Genomic DNA, 24,252 nt, shown 5'->3' with positions numbered 1-24,252 from the left:
CAAGGGCCATACTTTGTCTTCCCTCTTGAATTGCATCTGGCTCAGACCTAGCCTTTTGCCCAGCTTGGCCTTGGCACATACCTGAGGCTACAGGCAGCAGATCCGGCATATTTATTCCCAAGCTCACTTCACACAGGGCCCTGGTGCCAGGCAATGGGTGCTTTGATAAGCCAGTTGTCTACACATAGGCATTTCAGTTGGCTCTGACCTCATTCTCTTCCCCATAAATTTGGCAAAGATGGCCTTGTACAGGGCCAACCTACCTTAGCTGCCTGCCAAATAGGTTCTGTTTGCAAACCTTGAGATGGGACTAAAGACTAAACTACCATTTGTCCCATCCCCACCCTCCCTCAACCACCTTCATCCCCCATCTCAACAGATGTGCACACAGGTAAGCCAGGAAAAGCCTGAAAATAGCTCTGGGTAACCGTCTGTGCTCAGGCATTTGGCCTGGTACCAGCAGGAACAGCCTGACCTGGAGTAAGGACCTCCCCATCCTTTCATGCTCTAGTCACTTATTTAGAGCAGAGGTGGGGACTCAGCACAGAGAGGCTGGAGAAGATTGATGGACATTGGCTCAGGTGACACATGCTTTATTTCTTGCCTTTTGCCTGCAATTCTGGAAGTGACCACCAGGGGTATCCCTAGTAATGACTTTTGTGATCCCAATGATGTATGGTACCCACCCCCAGGCAGGACAGACTGATTCTGGGATGTGGTGAGGGCTTTTGCACACTCACAGGAAGGAGCACTAGACCAGGGAGAACCAGACGGTCTTGAATTTGAGTTGTAGCTCTGCTTTTAATTAGCTCTATAATGTTGGACTGTCTGGAACCTCTCTGTGTACCTGTAAATCAGGCTAATGAGCCCTGTCTGGCCCTCCACAAAATAAGAGATTCATTGTGTTGTTTGTGGGGGAAATAAGAGGCTACATAGTCTCCCATGTCTTCCTGTCCCAAAATTCTTTATTTTTGTTTTTTCTATAAAATTGTACTTCTTTATGAAAAGCACCAAGTATAACCAACTTCAGTTCTAACTCTATGGACCAATTGGGAGAGGAACTTAGAAGACTTTGAGTGACTGACTTGTTGGTCAGAGGGTGTTAGGGGTCAAGAAGCCAGAGCAGGCAGGAGAGCACCACAGGGCCTCTGGCCAGGACCCCTGGTCCTGGCAGCATCTTCATGAACCCCAGGTGTCGTCATTGAGCCATTTGGAAGTGTCTGCTTCAGGGGTGGAGGGTGGATTCCCCAGTACAGAGGCAGGGCGGTCCCTAGGGGATGGCTTCCTTCCACAGAAGACCCCATGCTCCACAGGCCACCTCTGCTCTCATGTGTTATGTGTCTTTGCTGTTTCATCTTCCTCTTCTCCTTTGGCTACAGGGCGACAGTCCCGGCCCGGTTCAGAAGAACCTGCACAACCCCATTGTACAGGTAGGTGTGCCTTCCCTGGCCACTCAGGCCCTCCCTCCACCCCACCTTGACCGTGACTTCACCCTTTTTCTCCTCGGCCCTCAGCACCACCACGTCCATACTTGGCTACCCAGGGCAGACAGGAGTTAAGCCACTACCTCAGTCACACATGGGTCGGTGCCCCAGCCAGGCTCAGCACCTGAGTCTGCCCTTCCATGTCGTCTTCTGGATCTGTGAACCTACTAAGTGCATCACGCATCCCGGGAGAGTGTCTTCTCCTGGCAGCCAAAGGCTAATGACGTGGGCCCTGGGCTCTTTGGGCCCCTTGCTGCAGGAAACTTTTTAAAATTCATTTTTAACCTTTCAATACTCTATCCTCAGAGTGAGAAGGGGGCTGTAGGGAGGAAAACAACATGAATTTGACGGTCAGATGGGGTCTCTGACATCAGCTTTCTAGTCCTGGGGTTCCCACATGCTGGTCTTCTGGACTGCTCGTCTGCATCAGGGTCCACCAGTGAAGATTTTTTCTAATGCAGATTCCTGGGCCCTTCACCCCAGAGATTCTGATCCACCAGGTTGGGGGAGGGGGGGTGGCTGGAATTCAGGTAATTCTGACATGGTTTGGGGAACCATTAGTCTAGTCTAACCTCCACCTTTTTGACCGATACCACCACTCTGCATCTTTGTATAAACCATTTGACAGTTTGCAAAGCTCTCCTGCAGACACCACCCCAGTCCCGTAGTTACCCCGACAGGAGGACCTCCTCCACATCATCATCATCATTGTCTTTGTCGTTATTGTTAACAATCCCCCCATGTCACAGACGAGAAACCTGGGCTCAGAGAGGCTGGTGGCTCTCCACGTTTCCATGGGTAGTGACATAATTGGGATTCAAACCCAAACCCCTGCCTCCCCGCTCTGCCGAGGCCAGTCCTGCTTCTTGTCTAGGGCCTTAAGGTCTGGGGTCCTTGCTCTCGGCTGACATGAAGCTCAGGTTTCCTCCTTCCTGGTTTTCCCGGCTCTCCTAGGCCCCCTTTTCCAAGGGGGCTTTTTCCGCAGTGAACTTAATACACTTGCGATGCCCTCTCCAGATGGGCCCTATGGTCATACGTGGCAGCATGCGTGGACGCGATTCTGCAAGCCCTCCACGAGCACCGGAAGGCTGTAGGCAAACTGAATTTAAATGATGATAGTACAAACCCCTCCAGCAGCCGTTACGAATGCTGCTTATGTGCCAGGCGCTGTTCTAAGCGTTTTTACCCTCACTTTAGCAACATCCTCATGACAGTCTTGGATGCGTCCTAGTGTCCTCCCCGAGAGATTCTGTAACTGGCCCAAGTCCGCTCAGCGAGTGAGGGGCAGACCCTGGCATCCTTACCCACCGGTGCCCCGCACCAGCCATCCCCCGCCCCCCACCCCTCCCTGTCTTCTGCCCCAGCTCAGCTTGCCTTTGTTCTTCTCCCCTCTACCTCTGCCACTCGGCCTGACTCCTCAGTCACTAGAGGATCTTGAAGACCAAAAACGGAAAAAGAAGAAAGAGAAGATGGGATTCGGCTCCATCTCGCGTGTCTTCGCCAGAGGGAAGCAGCGGAAGTCCCTCGACCCCGGCCTCTTTGATGGTACCGCCCCTGATTATTACATAGAGGAGGACGCGGACTGGTGATACCCGCCTCCCTTCGTCTGCTGCCCGGCGGGCGTGTCTGTGCGTGTGGACGTGCGTGCGTGCGAGCGGGGAATGCGCGGCTGGGCGTGCGTGGCGGTGCGTGTGCGCGTGCGTGGGAGCTCTCGCGCACGTGGGCGGGGGGGGTGCGGCTGAGCCCCGCTCGCGTGGGCCCCTCCCCGGCGTCACCACCTCTGTAATTGATGTACATACTACAAACGTGTGTGAACCTGTCAACTCTGTTGTCCTCGGAGCGATACAGTTGTGTTGTTAATCTGGGTTTGTTTTTGTTTTTTTCAATGTTTTTTTTTTCGCTTTTTGGTTCGTTGGGGTTTTTGTTTTTGTTTTTGTTTTTTTTTGGTCCCTTCCCCCCTTCCCTTTTTATGAAACTTGAAAACTTGAAGGACTGCTGTGTATTTGTAAATAACAAAACTATTGTGCACTCCGTGCTTGTAAATGTCCCTCGTCCGAACTGCTACTTCTGGAGCCCGTCTCCCCGAGGATGTAGTCTGTGTTTGATGTTCCCCCCATGGCACCCCGCCGCCCCCCCCGTCCCCCCGGTGTGAACGTGTGGGACCAGACCCTGTTCTCGGGGTGCGCCCAAGTCACTTTAACCCCCAAACGCCATCGTCATCAGGGTAAGGTCCACTCTCCGCGAAGACTTGCGAGCCCAGCCCAGGGGCCCTGTCTTGTCTCGGTTTGTCAGAGGCCAAAGGGGCTCTTTCTAACGGCCTGCCAGTTTTTAAATTGCGTTGCCGTTTCTTTCTTTACGGGGAAAAGAAAAGAAAATTGTTCCATTTAATTTATTTGCACAAATGCAGAAGACTTATTCTATCTAAATTATTACGTAAATATTGGAATGTATATTTTTCCACGGGGGGCGGGCGGGAGGCGGGTTCTCTGTTGACTTGTCTGTTCTATGATCATGCTGCTGCCGAGCTGTGCAAGGTAGAGTTTAGGGTGGCCAGAACCCAGGGACCATTGGACTTCCAAGCTTGCTTTTTTCCGTTCTTTCTTCTTCTCTCCCCCATTCTCCCATCCCTGCATGGGAGTGCGCTCCGCCTTTCTTCCCGCCTGTAGCTCTCTCCAGGCCTTTCTATATATATATTTATTTATCTGAAATAACAGAGCACTGACCTCAGTGAACAGAGTGCCTGCTGTCATGGTCACCTTCTCTTGAGTCTGTCTTTTGAGAAAGGCTGCTGCGTACAGGGCGAGACAGCCGACCGCATGACCACAGGGTACGACCACAGGGAACCTCGGCCCGAGTGGGTTCCCCGAGGGTCCTGGAGCGGCACGCGTTCCTCGCTGCAGCTGTGTCTCTCTCATCCTTGGTTGATTCTGCATGTTGGCCGGGCAGGTGTCATGGGGGAGGCGCCCATCTCAAGGGGCGGCCTGTTGGGGGCACAGCGTCCAGCACCAGCACCTCTGCCCTCCCCATTCTGCTTGGTTCCTCCAGCCACATCTCACAGAGTCTCTCGGGATCCCTCGGGCCCTCCTCCAACTTGTCACAGCAGCCTGAGCCCGCTCACCCGAGGAGAGAAGGGCTGGCAGGAACATCTGCCTATTTGGAGAGCAGTGTTGGCCCCGGTGAGGCTTCACCAGCAAAGGAACCGTGAGCATTGTAAACACCGGGTGATGGAGAACACGTGAGCTTCTAAGCCAGGGCCTCCCGCAGTCTGAAACTAGCTTTCCCTTTTCTTTTAACCTGTGAATCCCCGCCTCTGCACCACCTTAAATACTAACAGCTCAATTCACACACCCTCTAAACAACAGTAGTTGTGCTTTCTGCTAGCAGTAACGTTTTCAGCTCTTACCAAGAAACAAGGAGAATTCTAAATGCTGGAGCATCTCTTATCAGAAGGGATAGGATATTTTGTCCAAAGTCTCTAAAACAAACAGAAAAGCCCCAGTCGGCTGCTCCCTTTCCTTCTGACCTGATGGGGGGGGTTGGAAAGGAGTAGGCAGGGTACCTAATAAGGATCTTTCTGGCCTTTGGCTGAGCCGTTTCACCCAGCCTGGCGGCGAGGGAGAGCGGCCGGAGCTGGCATCTTTCTCTGCAGAGAGATATTTTAGGAAATACTTTTCTCCCCCCATGAATTTTTTTCTTTTGGTTGATTTTTATTGTTTGCCCTTTATTTACAAGAAAATAAGATTGCAACCCCTCCTGGTAATGATTTAGTAGTTCATTTTCATTTCAGTTTTTGGAAATTAGGAGATAATTCTAAGAGTTACTAAGGATGATTTATTTAAGAGAACTACGTCAAATAGCGAATGAGTTATGGGTAACAGTAGATGAAAATAACCTTTCCAGTGGGAAAGGTTTCTCGAAGGCATGGATGCAAATATAAAATATTAAAAAAAAAACTAAATAAAGCTTATTTTAAAATATGATCGAATTCTATGTTATTTGATTGCTTCTATCTTACTCCGGGTGGGAGGCAAAGCCTGGCATGACCTGCTCCTTGGAATTCCAGGGCTGGGTCCTGAGGGGGTGATGGGAGGGGCCGAGGAAAGCTGGCTGGATTCTGGGCCCATCGAGGGGCTGAGGCCGGGGTGGCCTCCCAGAAACATCTCATCTTTGCCACCCTGGCTGTAATTTGGAGGAGCCGTCAGCATCCAGGGCAGCCCGTGGTCCTAATGCACCACCTCCGAGCCTGGCGCCCTGACCCTGCGTTCTCCAGCCCAGTGGCCCCAGTCAGCTTTCATCTGCTTCCTTCTCCCCCTTGGCGCTCCTTCCAAAGACCAAGAGCGGGACCCCATGAGTTTGGGGCATATTACTTCCTGCAGACCTCAGTGGGCCTCTGCATTGTCCCGACTTTCCCCGCCATCCCTGGGGACTGAGAGGAGTTTAAGAGAGAAATTAAAGGAGCCCCAGGGCTTCCCTAATGAAGCCAGAGTGGGCCAGGCTTTTCCAAGACCCGAGATTCACCAGATGCAAAGCCAGTCCTGCCCCCGTGAAACTCCACAGTGTGGCCTGAGAAGAGACCACATGGATACCCCAATCCATGATCACAGCCAGTGCCTTCAACCTCGGTCTCCCAACTTAACAACAAATCCTCTCCAGCAGTAAGACTGACAGAAGACTAGCCTTTTAACTCCCCTTGCATTTCTGCTAGAAGAGAGCTCAAAGCACCATAATGTATAGACCATGCCGAGAAGTTACAGAGCTCAGGACTGCAAGGAACTTAGGGGCATCTACCCCAGCAGCTCTCAACCTGGCCACACATTAAAATCACCTGCCGAGCTTTCTAGAAAAAATTACCAATGCCAGGTGCTACACCGCTGAATCAGAGTGTGGTTAAACCTTCTCTGGTGCAGCCAGGATTGAGAACCACTGGGCTGATGTGAGGAGGGCAAATGGCCCCAAACACACATGCCACAGCTTCCCTCACCCTGACCTCAAGCAGACATCACTAATCAATTAAAGAACCCTTCCTACCCAGCCCAAAGTGGCCTTTAATTTTTTCACATTACAAAGCCTCAGACAGACACCGCCAATCAGTCAGAGTTGGCGTCCAAGGAAAAAAGCCTATTTGCCTTCACCAAACTAACCCAACCCACTACGCCTAACAGATGGGGGAAACTTTGTCCCAGAGAGGAGTGATTTGGCCAAGATCCTAGCTATCGCTCCTTCAATCCCGTGGCCTTCTCAAGGGCCAGGCCACACCTGATTCAAATCCGAATAGCTCTACTCAAAAGCCACACTACCTCCTTTGTTAATCTTCTCCAGACCTTGCCCCAAATGGTCCAACTTCAAGTGTCACTATTAGTCAGAAACTGGAGTAGGGCTGCCCCAGCTGCAGGGCCGGTGGACAGTTGCACAGGTTGTACACTGCATTACCCCCGTATGGACGGTGCCCTGAGCTGTGCAGTGCACAGCCTGCGTGGCTGTCCTTAGTGGCCCTCCTGCGTGCTCTCCTACCCGTGCTGGCAGGTTCTAACTGGCGTAACCTAACAGTAGTAATAACAATAATAACATCTAACATTTGTTGGGCACTTACTATGGGCCAGGGTCCATGCTGCGTGCTTGACGTGTATTAACTCAGTTAATCCTCCAACAGCTCCATGATCGATGAAAAAACAGGCGAAGTAAATTGTCTGGGGTCAAGGAGCCAAGAAACTAGTAGAACTGGGCTTCCAACCTAGTGAGTCTGTAGTGCCCTGAACTGCTCCTCCGTGTGGGCAGTGAGGGGCTGGGACCCAGCACGTGGGCGCCTCCAGTGCCTCCGAGGGGCCTGCTCTGAGCTTCACCCCACCCCACCCTCACCCACCAGTAGCCTCTGGCACAGCCTAGCACTTCCTTGCTTTTGTGACCTAGTCTATCTCTGTTAGCCTTCTACCTCCAGCCCAGAAAACCCACTCCCAGAGAGGGACTGGCAGGGAGGGCAGAGCAGAAACGAGCTGTGGTCTGGCACAAGCTTTCCATCTTGGGCAGGGCACGTCTCCATCTGCCCTGCTACGGAACCCCTCGCCGTAAAAGAGCTGCCACTTCCTGAGGTGTGGGGGGGGTCCCCTCAGGATGGCCCGGGGGTCCCAGGAGCTGCCCCACGCCCGTCCCCCAAGGTTATGGGGCTGCTGCTGTGTGTGTCACTCAACCTGGGCTCCCAGGGAATCCAGGTGTAGTGGGGCTGCATCAGATGGGGTCATCAGGCCTGTGACAATATGAGTTTGAAAGTATCTCGGAATTCTCTAGCGGTCCAGTGATTAGGACTCCGCGCTTCCATTGCCAGGGCCCCGGGTTCGACCCCTGGTCAGGGAACTAAGATCCCGCAAGCTGCCTGGCATGGCCAAAAAAAAGAAAAAAGAAAAAAATTTTTTAATTAAAAACTTTTAAAAATAAATAATGTCAACTGGCCCTCTCATCAAAACCCTGCATTTCCTCCCAAACATCCTACCCCCAGCCCATCTGCTCTGAACAAATGACTCAAGTTTTTCCAACTCAAACCCCACCAGGTGGGGCAGAACATGCCACACTCCCCTACCTCCCACCTGTTCCCGTTTTCCCGTGGAAAAAAAATGTACTAATAAAGAATCAAGCGGGAATACATATAATTAACTTTATCTTATAAAAGGATAGATTCATAAGTTTATATATAAAAGAATGCCCTATAAACTTAAAACTAACTTAGGGGTTTGACCTTGACTGTATGTTAGAAGTTGTTTAAATATCTAAGTCATAATGAAGTGTCACCATATAAGCAGATTGAGGGTATACATCCTGATGGCAGCTAGGGTATGGAGAACGCATACCTGAACCACAACTGCATGCTCTCTTAAAGCCCAGTTACTGAAAAATATGCAAAGATGCAGCCCTGCGCTCTACATCCCCAACAAACTGAAACCGCAAGAAAATTATCCCAAGAGGATTGATCTTTAAGAAGCAAAAATAGTAGCAATTGAAAACCTTGACCTTTCCTTCCTGGAAATGGCAGGAATCCTATTCCCTAGCACATCCCCAGGGGAGTCTTGTGACATTGTCAGGCCAGGTGCAGCAGCCATGCTTCTGAAGCAAAGTCCCTGGAAAACAATGGCTGACTGCTCGTTTGCATTTCTGAGTTTCAGGTTTTGGAATTGCTTTCTTAATAGGTTACCCGTAGCAGTTAATTGCACCCAAATAAGAGAATCTCAAATTGCATGCCTTGCTCCATCTGGAGGACCCTTGCAACCCACCAGTGGCGCCAGGCCAGGCCTGGGTAATCGTTCCAGCTCTGGCCCAGCATCTGATTTCAAGCAAGTCGTTTAACCTGTGAGCCTCAGTGTTCTCATCTATGAAGTGGGTGTAACAACCCTTTCCTCCTTGTGGGCTCAGAAATGCCAGCTGAAAGTGTTTTGGAGCCTGGAAAGCACTGGCCCCAAGGCTTGTGTTCTCCAGGATTTGAGTGGATTTAAGTTCAACCAGAGGTAGGAAAAAAGTGTGGAAACAGCTTGACATACATCTTGAGCCCAAAGGTGACTTGATCAAAACTTATCCCTGGGGCTGAAATCAGGGCATCCGGCTGCCTGAACCTGACATTCCTCCAGCTGTGTGCACAGCCCTTGGAGTTCAGATTCCCTTCTACTGCTGCTTTGTGAGAGAATTCTGACTTCTCTGCCTTGGAACAGGGAGGGTTTGACATGTTCACTCCTAGAATCCACCAGCTCTGAAAACATTCTGTCTTTCTTGAGTTCAAATAGAAACATACTCTGATGTGGCTAGCACAGAGAAATTTAGACCATGGGAAGCAATTAGGCTGCCCAAGGCTGGGTTCTTGAGGCAGAAGCCCCAAGGGTCCCCCCAGGGTGGCATGTCTATAAGGAGACGTGTGTCAGAGCCCAAGGCCAGCCTGGTCTGGCAGGGAGGAGTGCCTCGAGCCCTTTGCAGATACCCACTCATATAATCCTTCCAACAACCCTCCAAGATAAATACTGTTATTGTCCCCATTTTACAGATGAACAAACCAAGGCACCGAGAGGTGAAGTTCTTGCCCAAAGTCACACAGCTAGGAAGAGGCAGAACCTGGATTCAACTCCAGCAGTCTGGCTCCAGAGTTCATGTTCTCAGTAACTGTGCTATGTAGTCTCTGATCAGCCACTGGCCCCCAACTTCTCCCCCAGGGACAACTGACCAACAAGAGGCTTCAGAGAACTTGAGAAAGCCTCACTAGCCAAGTCCTGTACAGACTAGCTCTTTGGGGCTCAGTTTCTCCACCCAACAGAGGAAGAAATTGGAATAAGCAGGGGTTTGCAAACTGTGTTCCATGGGGGTTCCTCAGAGGTCCCTCAAGAGGTGGCCATAGCTGGTGAAAGAACGAGCAGGCAGGCCTCCAGCCCCACCTTCTGCCAGAAGCTCTGCTCTTATCTGTTACACACTGGACCTACATGCAAGAGTCCATTGGAAGGATTCCATGATAGAAAAAAAGTGAGCAGAGAGGAAGAGAATGAGAGAAGGTTTGAGAACCATACATAGATCAGTAGTTGTCAAGCCTTGAGTTTTAAGGATACAGATTCCCAGGCTCCACCCACACCTACTGCATTAGAAGGTCCAGGGTGAGGCCCTGGGATCTGTGACCAGCTCCTCATTGTGGACTCAGTTGCAGGAGGTCACATGGGGCAATGGCCGAGGGCAGCATCCTACCCATGGGTTTTAGCACAGACTTGCCATGAGGAAGCTTCTCCAGGGGGCCTTCATAAGGTAGGTGGAGGCCACCTTCCTGGGGCAGCTCCATGGTCCCCCAGTGAGGGAGGAACCACACCCAGGTAAGACCCCAGGCTGCCCCCAAAGCAGAGAGCCAAGGGGACTGGCAGATGTGAGTACCTGCTGCCTCCTGGGCAGCCTCAGAAGCCCCCAGCAGCACCCCTGTTAGAGTCACAGAGAGGGTCCCAGGTTCTCCGAGAGGCACACAGCCAGGAAGTGGTGGGGGCAGAGGTCAAACCTGGCTGAATTCCAAGTCCTGAGCCTGGCACCCACCGTCTCAGACATTACCTGACCTGTGGCTGACAGAGGCTTCTGACAAGCATTGGGTGGACCTGCCGGCCTTGGCCTGGGGCCAGTGGTGCCCCTGGACCCGGATGATGAGCCCTAAACTGGGAGCAAGGCAGCTCAAGCCGTGTTCTGTGGAGCGGTCTGGGGTGGAGCTGCTACCAAGGGGCCTGGCAGGGCTCTGCCCAGACCCTGCCCTCAGGTTCCGGAGGAGGCCTGGCCTTCTCCACTCCGGAAGGCCCACCCGCCCCCAGCCCAGCGCAGTCAGGAGCCCTGAGCCCGGCTCTGGACTCCCAGTTTCCAGCTTGGCCAAGGACTCGCTGTGTGATCATGGGCAAGTCAGTCTCCCTCTCTGGGCCTCAGGTCCCCTCTAAAACAGGCCAGGGCAGTAGTTATCCACTTGTGGCCTGTGGAGTCCTATGATTCCCAGTGTCCTGGGCCACCTCCCCAACCACACTCACTGCCCTTCAGCCCAAAGCTCCAGCTTATGTATCTCATAGATACAATTTCATTTGGACAAAAGTTCTGCAACATGAAGGCCGTGGGAAATCCACAGGTTAGGTCTCATCTAAGCTCCCTCCAGGGCCCTCCAGGACAACAGGAGGCACAGGCTGCCTCAGGCCTCCTCCTGCCCCAGCCTTGTGGAAAAGTCACTCCCTGAGGGCACCCCCGGACTTCCCTGCTCACCCCTCCTCCCCATCAGAGAGAGGTGGTACAGGCCCCTTCCCTCCTCAACCCTGGCAGAGCTGGAAAGTGGGGGCCACTCACGGGCCCCCCAACTTCTGAAAGCCTGCAAGTCGAGGGCCAGAGATCCTCCCAAGAGGCCATGCACAGCCCCTGGATGAACCACAGTGAGACTACGTTGAACAATGCCACTCCCAGTTCACGGCCCTTTACACTTTACAAAGCCCTTTCACGGGCAGACTAGGGTCAAAGTTAAGATGTAGATTCTAGGGACTTCCCTGGAGGTCCGGTGGTTAAGACTTCGCCTTCCAGCGCAGGAGGTGCGGGTTTGATCCCTGGTAGGGGAGCTAGGATCCCACATGCCTCGCCGTCAAAAAACCAAAACATAAAACAGAAGCAATAGTGTAACAAATTCAATAAAGACTTTTAAAAAAATGGTCCACATCAAAAAAAAAATCTTAAAAAAAAAAAAAGGATGTAGATTCTGGGCAAACTCTGGGTTCAAACCTCAGTCCTGACATTTACTACCTGGTAACCATGCTGTGCCTCAGTTTCTTCAGCTGTACACTAGGGACAGTAAGGTTGTCAGAGCAGCTGAAAATGAGTTACTACGTATAAAAGGCTCAGCTCAGGTAGCGATAAATGTCAGCCACAATGATGATGGCAGTGGTGATGGTGACGACAATGATCTCATTTCGGCCTCTCACCAGCCCCATGAGATGGGCACAACAGGCCCCCTTTGTACAGATGCCAAGCATGGCTCAGGTTAGTTCAGCAACCTCACCCCAGCCGCCAGGGCCAGCCCAGGCAGAGGGCCGGAGGGAGCAAGTGTCTCAGAGCTGAGAGGGCTCTTAGTGGCCTCTCGCCCACTACCCTCACATCACAGCCAGGCAGGGCATCAGTGGCCAGTTCTGGAACCCAAGGCTGCTGACTCCCAAGCCAGTGCCCCGAGCTGGCGCAGGCCGCAAGATTCAGCTGGCGGGAAAAAAAAATCCCTGGGTCAATAAGTTTTAGAAACAATGCATAGTATCTCCAAAATGAACATTAGCTTTTCAAGGCTCTAGCAAGTTCTGCAGTGAAGAAAATCATTTCACTGTTTTCCACCTCGTGTTTCCCAAACTTAACTGACCACAGAACCATGCCTTTGAGTCTGGTTCCGTGGAGTGCTCTGTGGGGCTACAGGGATGGGTGGCTCCTGCAGCCCCCTTTACTCTGTGCTTGGAGATGCTGAGTCAGTAATTCTTTGGTGATCTCTAAGCGGCCTCGCCTCATTCCTAACGTGGTTTAGCCATGGAAAGTCCCCATGGCTCATGTGGGATTCCCATGGGCCTTAAGAAGTGAGGTGAGCCTGGCGCAAGGCCGGGTGGAGTGGCGCTCTCTCTGTCTGAGTATCTGCTTCACTCAGCAAGAAGCTGGGTCAGTGCACAGCATCTGCAGAGGCAGAAGGGCCCCCGCAGATTGGCTGAGAAATGCCAGTCCCAGGTGTTTGTTTTGCTGCTGTCCCAGGTGTAGGCAGACGGCCAAATCTATTGCCACAGGGTCCTGGGGCATGGAGAGGAATGGGCATGCCATCCTGCTGGGACATCTGGCCCACCTGCCCTGTTTCCCCTACCAGCTCTGAGCTGCCTAATTGCCTTCCCTGGGACAGGCCAGCAATGTTGGAGTCACATCCAAATTGGCCCCATGCCTGCCCAGTGCCAGCTTCCTTCCTTGTTAGGAGGCTGATGTCTCTGGGGGTGGCATGGAGCTCATGGTCGGGGGCACGCGGGCCAGGGCGGGGAGAAGGCTGACTCTGTCAGCGGTCACTGCAGGGACCAGAGCTGTGGTGACAGGAGAGGGAGCTCTCTGCAAGGCGGAGGGAACCTGAGGGCTGTCCACAAACCGAGCGTCGGAGAGTGCAGCGCAGGAGTGTGAATCATTCCCAGGTCCCCTCCGTCTCCTCCTGTGTGTGCAAGAAACACACATTCATTTTAGCGACAGCCTGAACCCAGCAGAATTGATCAAAACCAAGCAATCAGGGAGGGGTGTCGAGGAAAGAGCCAGGCTTTGGAGCCAGATCTTTGGGTTTGAGCCCAGAGTCAGCACTTAGCCAGTGACCCTAAGCCAGTCACTTAGTCCCTCTGGACCTCAGTTTCCCCCTCTGTAAAATGAAAATAAGACTGCCTACCTCACAGGGCTGTTGCAAAGATGGAATCAGAAATGGGTAGAAGCGTCCGGCATGTGGCAGCTGCCTGTCCCAGCACTGCAGGAGATTCAGGAGACAGGAGGCTGGGGCCAGGGAGACGAAACACAGGCTCTGGGGCCCGGCTGTGCCCCGTGCACACAACCGATGGTGTTTCTGAGCTCGACTTTCCTCATCTATAACATGGGCCTCTGGGAACCCGTGTCCACCTCGAGGGGGAGGACGCAGTGTGTTCACACCCATGCGTCGTGAAGCACCAGGCGGCGCTGTCCTGATGCGGAAGCCTCTGGGGGCGAGCAGAGTGACTGCCGGTCTCTGCTGTCTCAGATCAGCTCTAAGGGGCCCCACTGCAGAGTGTTGCGGGTGACGATGACGAGGACCCGTCTCTGTGAGCGCCCTCACAGCCAGCCCTGTACTGGGCTCGCACACGCCCACCGAGTCTAAAGGAAGCAGCCTTGCTGGGCTCTAGTGCTTCCAAAGCTCCCGGTTTTTCAAGAGAAACCAAGAATGTCATATAATACACCCCAATTCTTTAATATTGGCAACTACTTTTGTTTTTAAGTTTAGTGTCCTTTAGGAAAAAAAAATGCCATGGCCCCAATATGTCTCCAGACCACCGGCTCCGCTACCTCCCTTCTGGACTCTCTCTGTGGGCCGGTCCAGCCCTGGTGGTCCTCGTCTTCCCCCTGACCAGTGAGTCCCAGGCCATAGGTGCCCATTTCATTGGCCCACGTCCTCCTTCACCAGAGGGCCCTCCTGCCCTTCCCTCCCTGGGCAGCCAGGCAGCAGGGGGACCGCACTCATTTCTGACCCTGAGCAGTGTCCCCAGGGCTTGGGGTGTTTGGGCAGAAGCGGGGGAGCTGCCCTCAGAAGCCTGGAATCAGCACTGGAGCCCCCGGGGGCCCATATGGCCGGCAGGACTCGGGATCAGACCGCCTGCAGCCTGAGAGCCCAGCTAAATCATTTCTCGTGGACTTGGCCGAGCTCTGTGGGACTCAGAGATGGAGAGGGTGTGGGCGAGGGAGCACTTCAGGTGAAGGTGCTGATGGACCTGACAAAGGGGTGACGCTCTGCTCTCCCAGAAATTTCAGCGGGATGCACGGTCATCAGTGTGAAGAAAGCCATAAGCTGGAAACCCAGGGATATAGAGAGGGGGTCAGGCTGAGGACTGAGGACAAAGACTGGCTGCTGGGCGGTTGGGGGCAATGATGGAAGCTGGGAGAGAGAAGTACAATATGACTTGCTGACCTTCACGGAGGGCCTGCTGTGCCAGGTGTGTGTAGGCACTCTACACACACTCATTAAGTCATTCAACAAACACTGGCTGACCACTTTCTATGTGCCAGGCCTAGGGCTAAGGGCTGAGGGTACAGATGTAAATGACGAGATGACATAAATTATTCTAACATAGTCCTCACCAAAATCATATGAAGTGTGTGTTGTGTTATTGTCTCAACCTTACAGATAAGGAAACTGAGGCCCCAAGGGGCAACATAAATGGCCCAAGGAGACATAGTCAGTGACGGAACAAGGCTAAGAATTGGGGTTCAGCAGACTATTGCACTACACCACTTTCCAGGCAGATACGAGTGAAGCTGATAAAACCGTGAGCCGTTAGAACAATCTAGTCCTGGAGGGAGGCAGAGAAGAGGTGTCACAATTAAAGAAGGTCATCTAAAAGCGGGGAAAGGCTTATTTCCCCAAATGAGTGGAAACTTCCTAGGATGTTTTGCCTTGTGCCAAGGCTCTGGTAAACATATCAGTGGGTTTGAGAGGGGTGTCAGTCGCAGTGAGCATGGTGGCCACCAGCCCTGGCTCCAGACTCCGCCAGGAATCGTGTTTCAGGATGCATGACGAACAGCCATGGCTAGCACCAGTTTTCTCCCTGACATTTCCCATAGCATCTGAGTTGCAAGAAGGCCCCCAGCCCAAGCCTCACCAAAGTGCTCTTCATTTTGAAGGAAGTTAAACGAATACTGCCCTTAAACATCTTTGCTGTTCCTATTGCCCTTTGGGCAAGAAATAAAGTCTCTCGCCCCTGGTGCAGGAAACTTCCAGGAGGCACTGTGAGGCATTGTGAGGAGGCAGGAGGTCGGACAGGTGCATCATTCGATGAGAATGATCCCAAAGGAGGCACTGCCTCCAAAGGCCACGCCCAAGCCAGAGCTTCACGGATCTGACTCAGCTGTGGTGCCCCCGCCCAGCGAGCAAACGGACTGGGTCTCAACGGCCAACACAATGACCACAGTTCATGGGGCTCATGGAAGCAGGCTGAGCAGAGATGTCCTGAGGCCCACAGGGGAGCTGGGAGGGTCGATGAAGGGAAGAAGAGGCGGGACTGCAGATCCATTAGGGGTTCTCAGACCCCACAGCTGTCCATCGCCTCCAGCTTTGCCTCTAAGAACTGCACCGACACAAACTGGTACTGTCCCTACATGGGCACGTGGAGAAGAATCCTCCTCCTGCCCGTGGCCTTAAAGAGCCCCCTCGTTTCTCACAGAATTCACCTTTCAGGCCCATCCACCAACAGAGAAGTTGGCCAGGAAAGCAGGTTGAAAAAGAGGACTAGCTGTGGAAATACACGGGGAGGCCAGCAGCCAGCCGGAATACTTGCCTGGTGGAAGCAAAAAAGGGAGGAGACATCAGCTGCAAGTTAGAGTCTAAGAAGAACTTTCCCAAATGTGGGCACTATTCAGCATTACAACAGGTTAGCAAGGAGAAAAAGGAACGTTTCGGTACATGTTTTTAAAGCATACAGTAGTTGTCATTGGATCACAGTATGTTTGCCTTCCCTGGACCTCTTCTGAGTATTTTCCTCTGAAGTCTGTAAAATTAGAAAGTACTTGCCAAGCGTATACCTGGGAAATGAGCCTTGTCGACTCCACCAAGTCAATTCCCTGCTGCCTTGGAAAATTCCCAGGGTGTGGGGAGCAGGGGCTGGCAGGAAGTGTGGCTGGAGGAGGGTGTCCTCTGAGGCTGGGGGCAGGGGACCTGTCGGGCTGGGGACAGACACAGCGAGCACAGCTTAGGCTCAAATGAGGGGAAAGGGAAGTATGTGGGGGGAGGTTTAAGCATTAAGTAGTTATCACTGGTGAGAGCAGAGCTCTGTGGGATTTTTCTGGGTACCACATGGTTTCGTGTATTTGAAGGGACACGTCGGGTGAGAGTGCCATCAGCTTTTAGCTCAGGGCCTCCAAAGGCCTGCTTGGCTCTGGGGTCGGGGTGTTGGGGATTGGTGGCAGCCCACCTGGGGACCTGCTGTTGCCCCCGCAGCTGCACAGTTAGTGACTTGATGCCGTTTAGACCATGCTGTCCGGTCCCGGTGACCCAGGCTCAGAGGGCCTGACCTTTGCACCTAGTATTTCACAGGAGTTGTGACCGGGCGCTGGAGCAAAGCATCTCCCTCCAACACAGCGGCCGTTATCAGGCCATAAAACATCATTTTTTCACCTTATAATGCAGTGTTTAAAAAATGAGAATTCAGCGTTTGGCTTGAAAGTGCCGACAGGGGCTCCCCTGCCACTGTCCAAGGGCAGGGAGTTTTGACGGGGGTCGGCTGCCCGAGCAGGGCTGGTCTGAGGACGGAGGGGCCCGGGGGGCGGAAGGATGGGGGCGCTGGGAGCAGCCACACTGCGTGCTCACCGGCCTCTAGTGGGTGGAGGCCGGGGGTGCTGCTAAACACAGACGGCCCCCACGACAAAGAATGGTCTCGCCCCAAACGTCATTCAGTAATGCCAAGGTCAACAGGCCCTGAGATCATGTGCACATTCGAGGAACCAGCATCCTGAGGCGGCCTAAAGGAGGTGGGGCCAGCAGAAGGTGAGCCTGGAGACGGTCATTGTGTTGGCCTCACCTCCCGTCCTGCCTACCTTCTTTTAACCAAAACGTACAGAGCTCCTTCTGTTCCAGGCAGCAGTGGGCTGGAGCTCATACGGGCTCACAAACTGATTTCCAACCCCATGCCCAGGGGCATCATGTTGGCAACTGAAATTGGCCACAATGGGCATATTTACACCATAGAGATGGGCAAACAAATGCTATAAACCAAACAATTTCTTTTTTTTTTTTTTCCCCAAAGCGCTTTTTAAAAATACGAGAGCTGGTTGTTAAACATTTACCAGCACACCACTGGTCTGAGCCCTTGCTAGGTAGCAGGGACACCCAGAGAGCAGAACTGGCCCAGCTCCTGTCCTCGTGGAGCTGACATCTAGTGGGAAGCCAGACACCCATCAAACAATTACACAGTCATTAATTAACTTCAGCTGTGAGAAGTGCAGGCTCGGTACCTGGAATGAGAGCTTGTGTGAGTGTGGTTTGAGGGCTGCGGAGGGGTGTGTGTTGCAGGGGGTGACTGACCTATGCCAGGTGACCAGAGAAGGGGTCCCTGGAAGAGGCGACATTTAAACAGAGCCCTGAAGGCTTCATAGGAGTGCTGGCAGAGGAGACAGCAGCAGACCACCTTTCAGGCAGAGAGGGAAGCAGGCAGAGCTGATTGGAGATGGTGGGTGGGAGAGGCAGGAGCACCAGGGAAGTGGTCCCAAGAAGCCCAGGGAAGGGGTGACAGACCGAGGAGAAGCTGGCAAAGTCGGCAGGGCTGGGCCACACAGAGCCTTGTCATGTAAGGAACTTGGGTTTTATCCAGGGAGCCAGTGAAGGGTGTTGAGCAGAGACGGTCCCTGGGCAGATTCAAATTAAAAACAAAGCGAAGTGGTATTGTCCATCCCCTTCCCATAACTTGGGCTTTTACCACCACTAATGGTATTAAGCAACACCATGAACCAGGCCTGGGTAATAAAGAGATGGATAGATTTGACCGCTGACTTAGGGATTCCCTTCGGGCAGGGCAGGTGGACAGATCCATGCACGGCAGTGCCAGCAGAACATGAAGAGCACTGGGTGAACAGTGCACATAGCAAGAGGGGTGCCCAGTCAGGGCAGTGTGGAGGAAGGCAGACTCTGAAGGACCTCCCGCTACAAAACCACTACATCTGAAACAAAACATACTTTTCAATACCTCGCTGGCCTCATCAAAAATAAGGGAAATTCCCAAGGCACTTCCATCCAAAAATAAAAGGCCATGAGCTAATACCAGGACAGGAGCAGTGAGTGATAACCAAAGGCAAAAACTGGAGTTTGTCCTGGACACAGATGCTGATATCAGGACCAGTGACAGGGGAGTAAACCTTGGGGTGTGCAAAGCGAAGCATCAGAAACTGTGACTCTCTCATTCTTCCAGGGCCTCTCTGACGGGGGTGAAGTGGTCCCTGCTCCCCACGCCCTATCTCCTCCCCACCCCAGCAGAAGCAACGTCCATCCTCTCAGGAGGAAAGCATCTCTTATTTAGAACCTAAAGATTCCCATAATAAGACCAAATATGAGTTCAGCATGCATGAGAATCAGCAGAAACAAACCACAAATTTGGACCCTCCAAGCCCTCTCAGATACAGTAATGATCAATACCAAATACAACATAATATGTATGCCATATTTAAGGAAATGTAAGCTTAAATATTTAAGGATATTTAAGGAAATGTAAGAAATCATAGACCTGAACAAATAACAAGAGATTATCTGGAAAGACCAGACGAACTTGAAAAAGAACCAAATAGAAATTTTAGAAATGAAAATATATATATATAGTTGGTAACAAAAAAAAAAAAAAAAAGGATGGGTTAAACAGCAGACTAAATAGCTGAAGAGAGAATTTTTTAAATGGAAAATATGTCTAAGGAAATTACCCAGAATGCAATGCAGAGAGATAAGTGGATGAAAACCATGAAGGAGAAATCAGAGCTTTCTGGCCCACTACAATAGCCACTAGCCACATATGGCCATGTAAACTTATATTTGGATCAATTAAAATCAAATTAAATTTATAACCCAGTTCCTATGAGTACATTTTAAGTGCTGATAGCCACATGTGGCTAACAGCTGTCACACTGGACAATGTATGTTGCAGGCAGACCTCAAAGATGTCATGGGTTGGGTTTCAGACCACCACAGTAAATACCACAATAAAGTAAGTCACATGAATTTTTTTTGGTTTCCCAGTGCGTATAAACGCTATGTTTGCACTGTACTGTACTCTATTAAGTATGCAATAGCATTATGTCTAAAAAACAGTGTACATACCTTAATTTAAAAATACTTTAGGGGCTTCCCTGGTGGCGCAGTGGTTAAGAATCTGCCTGCCAATGCAGGGGACACGGGTTCGAGCCCTGGTCTGGGAAGATCCCACATGCCGTGGAGCAACTAAGCCCGTGCGCCACAACTACTGAGCCCACGTGCTGCAACTACTGAAGCCCACGTGCCTAGAGCCCATGCTCCGCAACAAGAGAAGCCACCGCAACGAGAAGCCCACGCACCACAACGAAGAGTAGCCCCCGCTCACCACAACCAGAGGAAGCCCGCACGCACCAGTGAAGACCCAATGCAGCCAAAAATAATAAATAAATAAATAAATAAATTTATTTTATTTTTTAAAAAAAGAAGTAATATGCGTTAAATAACTCTTACTATTTAGGAGAGGGCATTAAGATATTGATAACCCCAGGTTTTAAGTTAAATATGCATAGTAAATCTCAAAGAGTAATCATTAAAGAAGGTTCTAGAACTTCAGCATACATCAGAATCACCTGGGGGCCAGGAGGTCTGGGGTGGGCATCTAGAATTTTCATTTCCAACAAGTGCCCAGGCGTTGCTGCTGCTACTGGCCCAGGGACCACACTTAGAGAACTACTGAACCAAAAACAGAGAAATAGGGTGCTTCACTTCCAAACAAACAGAGGGGGTAAAATGGAATGAGAAAACAAACAAAAATCTTCCATCCAGACTAGCTCTGCCCAGTAAAATATAATATAAACCACATATGTGGTTTTAGATTTTCTGGTAGATGCATTAAGAAGTAAAAAGAAACAGGTGAAATGAGTCGTAGTAATGTATATTTTTTAACTCAATATACCCAAAATATTATCATTTCAATATGTGACCAATATAAAAATTATTAATGAGATATTTTACATCTTTTTTTGTACAAAGTCTTCAAAGTCCAGGGTGTATTTTATACTGTCGACACTTCTCAACGGGGACTAACCACACTGCAAGTGCTCAGTGGCCACATGTGGCTTGTGACTACTACACTGGACAGAGTGGGTCTAGACTGTAAGGGACATGAGCCTGCAGAGGACAGAGGTCCCGCTCAGTCACTGAGCACGCACTGTATGCCAGACACCGGGCTGAGCACTTTGTCCACATCGTACATCATCTCCTTTCATCCCCACATAGACCTGTGAGATTAGCATTATTATCACCTCATTTCACAGATGGGGAAAGCGAGGCTGAGAAAACTTAAAACACTTCCCCAGGATCATCTGGCTGGTAAGCAGCAGAGCTGGGCTTCAAACCAAGGTCTGTCATAGTCCATTGCCACCTCGGAACCTCAGGGTTTCTGTAAAGGATTTTCTATAACAGGCCAGATAGTAAACATTTTAGGCTTTTTGGACCAATCTGTCACAACTACTCAGCTCTGCTATTGTAACCGGAAAGCAGCCTTAGACAATGTGTAAACAAATGAGCATGGCTGTGTCCCAATAAAATTTTATCTAGGGAAACAGGCAGAGGGCTGGATTTGGCCCTTGGGCTGTAGTTTGCCAACCCCTGTGCTAGGCTAGCACAGCTGCCTCCGTAGGCCCAGTTTGAGGGAGAACTCAGTGACTAATTGCTGAGGTTCTGCGGTGCATGCGTGTCGGGGGTGGTTGGGAGGATGAGACCCACTCCTTCCAGAATCACCACGGTCCTCCTGGTGCTCGAAAGGATCCAGAGTGGCTGCTTGTTGCTGGCACCTCCTCAGAGTCTGCCAGGGGCTCGGTCAGCCCCTCTATCTCCCCAGCCTCCTCTGAGCTCCTGGTCATAAACATGAGTTATTCCCACTCTCAGGGCTGAGACAGAGGGGAAATAAAAGCCAGGACTGATGGAATCCCAGACATAAAATCTGGCACCATAATGCCTACATTTTGGAAATTGCCTTTAATTAATGGTTTATGGCCGCAAAGACTCCCCCCACCCTCCGTCCTTCTGCAGCATCTTCTCCTTGGCGTTCAGTCCTGGTGGTCGGGGCGGGGAGGGGGTGAAAGAGGTGGGCTGGTGAATAGCTGTCTTTTCTCAGAAACCAAAATGTGTGGTTTGCTCATATGAACCCAGCTTGGCCTCTGGCATTCCTCGAGCCTGGACTCCATAAGCAACGTGAATTGAAAAGCCAGCTCCCCGCACAGGCCCGAGGCCTGTTAGCTATAGAATAACCTGCACACATTCACAAAGACACACCAAGCTCAGGAAAACACACACTCACGAGTGTGTACACACACACACAGCCCAGACGTCTGCTTTTTTTCTTTGTCCACTTATCTGTCATTCCCTCTCTACTCAGTCTCTCCAGCCTGTTTATCTTCTTGTTTTTGTGTCTCTGTAACACTATTTCTTCCTGAAGGTTTGCTCTTTGAGTCTCTCTTTCATTCTCTCTCTCCTGTCTTTCCCCGTCCTACGCTCCTTGATCTCCCTCACTGGGGACATATAGCCAAGCACCACAAACACACCCCTAGCCCCCACCTTGGCACAGAATCCACAAATTCGCCCCTCCCCTCACAGGTGCCCCCTCCCAGCCAGGCCGGAGTCTACTGGGACGATGAACTTCTGCCCAGGTGGGCTTGACAACAGGTGGGACTGGGTTCCCTCCCTAAGCACCTGAACTGAACTCAAATCACATTTCATCCCAGGAATGCAGGGAGGGACTGAGGCAACTACTGCTAAATTCTAGGTATAGCCAAAAAAATTGCCCAAGCCCCAGGGTAGAAGCCCTTTATTACCAATAATAGTCACCCTTGACTGAGTGCCTACTATGGCTTCACATTCAGAACTTACAATAGTCATGTTAACCTAGGTGGTAGATATTATTATTGAATATTATTCCCATTTTATAGATGGGAAAACTGAGGCTTCAAGAGGTAAAGGAATTTGCCTAAAGCCAAAGTCTATTCAACTCCAAAGCCTGGTATCTTCCCACAGGGCTGGTCCAAATGGACAACATGGGCTGTGTCTTGAGATCTGGGGTAACCAGATTCAGCCACACATGGTCTCTCATCTTCCCAGAATCATGAAACAGAGACAGGACTCTACTACAGGAATAAGGCAGAGGTTCTCAGCTCTCTCCAACCTGAGAAGGACACCTTGTTTGGGTGCCAGTGGTCAACACCTGTAGGACCCAAGCAGAAAGGCTTCCCTGCCAACCAAACCTGTCCTTGGGAGCACGGTTCCAGCAGGAGGGGACACCTAGGCTGAGGTCTGTGCCCCTAGCCAGGCAGCTAGCTCTCTTACCAGGCAGGGTCTTGGAGCCCCCAAGCAGGGCTGCAGAGGCAGCTGCTGTTTCCGCATTCCGGGGCACCATGGCAACATGTGTGCTCAGATTGGTGACCTGCACATGGTCTGTGCCATCTGCTGTTTTCCGGGCTGGGGGGTACGGGGTCGCCTTCCATCCACCTGAGAAGGGAAATATAATGATGCTGCAGTGACCTCTCACCCCTACCCATCCAGTATAGATAGGCCCCATCACCCCCACTGTCACTGAGTCTGCAGGGCAGCCCAGAGAAGGAGGCAGAAGGCCGGGAGCAGCATCATGACAACTTGCAGAGGTGGAAACTGAGGCATGAGGCACCATCTCTGCCCACCCAGAGTTAGGTCGCTCTGCCCAGCGCCCTGCTGTACCGGGGATGGCATCTTTCAGGCCAGGTGACTGTGGGCCCCGAAGGGCTCTTGGCTGGGCAGTTAGAGGCCCCCAAGCATTGGGGAGAAAAGATTCGGTGGACCTGGGATTAAGGAGAAGTGTGTGGCCACCAAGCTGGTGTAGCCATTTCCCAAGAGTCATCCAAGGTGTTTCAACAGAGGGAGGCAAGGGAATTGGGGGAAGGGGCTTTGTGACTTGAAAAAGTAAGATTTCTAGGCTGTGTTTTTTTTTCAATTTCAAAAATAATATAGTCAATGCAGAAAACTTGGGAACTAGAAAAACATGCACACACACTGGCACACTCACAAGTGCACACTCACACACACACATTCATGCACAATTACCCATCACCCCTTTCCAGAGATAAAGACGTTTAACATTTACCCACCTAGTATAATGTAATATATTACATATATATGTATATATTACATATACATAATTATATTATACATTATATATAATATTTTTTTAATGTGGTTGGGATTACGTTGTACGTGCTATCTTGTACTGTGCTTTTACTCTTGATGATAGATTGTGAACATTTTCCCATGTCAAAACTATTCTCCTGTGACAGATTTTTAAATTAATTGCTTATATTCCAACATACGAACGGAGCATCATTCATTCAAACTCCCATCCATAACTGCTTCCTAATTTTTTAATTTTTCCAGTTTTTTCATTATAAACTTATACATGTTTATTATGGAACTTTGATGATACCCAGAGTTATATAGCAAGAGGGAAATAACCTCATACTTCCAAACTCAGTAACTATAACATTTTTGTGTTCTGCACACCCATTGTTTTACTATGTGCCGATTTGATGGATACGCATTGTTTACATATTAGAATGATTTATAATATACAATATAATATAGAGTCATTTCAAATCAGGCTTATTTTTTAATACTTGTCATCTCTCATGGTACTGAGTTTATCCATTTGGGTTTTCATTTAACCCTGCTTTTAGAGAAAGATTCTTTTCCCTTCTCGGTTGACTCTTCACCACCTGAACTTGGTATATTTATCAAGTGTTGATGCAGCCAACCATGGATTAAGGAATGGGGTTGGAAAATGCT

The 24,252-nt window shown here is 50.9% G+C and overlaps 1 protein-coding gene across 6 annotated transcripts in view; it reads left to right on the top strand.

The window, feature by feature from the left end:
- Positions 1-24,252, top strand: part of LOC309623881 (kazrin) — a 460,374-nt gene that overhangs the window by 411,618 nt on the left and 24,504 nt on the right. For 5 of the 6 annotated variants that reach the window (XM_082381160.1, XM_082381158.1, XM_082381162.1 and 2 more), the window contains 2 exons: positions 1,380-1,430; positions 2,906-3,029. In XM_082381160.1, coding sequence (XP_082237286.1) covers positions 1,380-1,430; positions 2,906-3,029 — 175 coding nt within the window. Of the gene's footprint in view, positions 1-1,379; positions 1,431-2,905; positions 5,465-24,252 lie in introns of those variants that run through there. The other variant, XM_082381163.1, reaches the window with a different exon arrangement.

Source organism: Balaenoptera borealis (genome assembly GCF_965194805.1).
Source record: "Balaenoptera borealis genome assembly, chromosome: 1".
NCBI classification, from domain to species: domain Eukaryota; kingdom Metazoa; phylum Chordata; class Mammalia; order Artiodactyla; family Balaenopteridae; genus Balaenoptera; species Balaenoptera borealis.
Note: the sequence above shows the minus strand (reverse complement) of the source record. Positions and strands in the feature narration are given on the sequence as shown.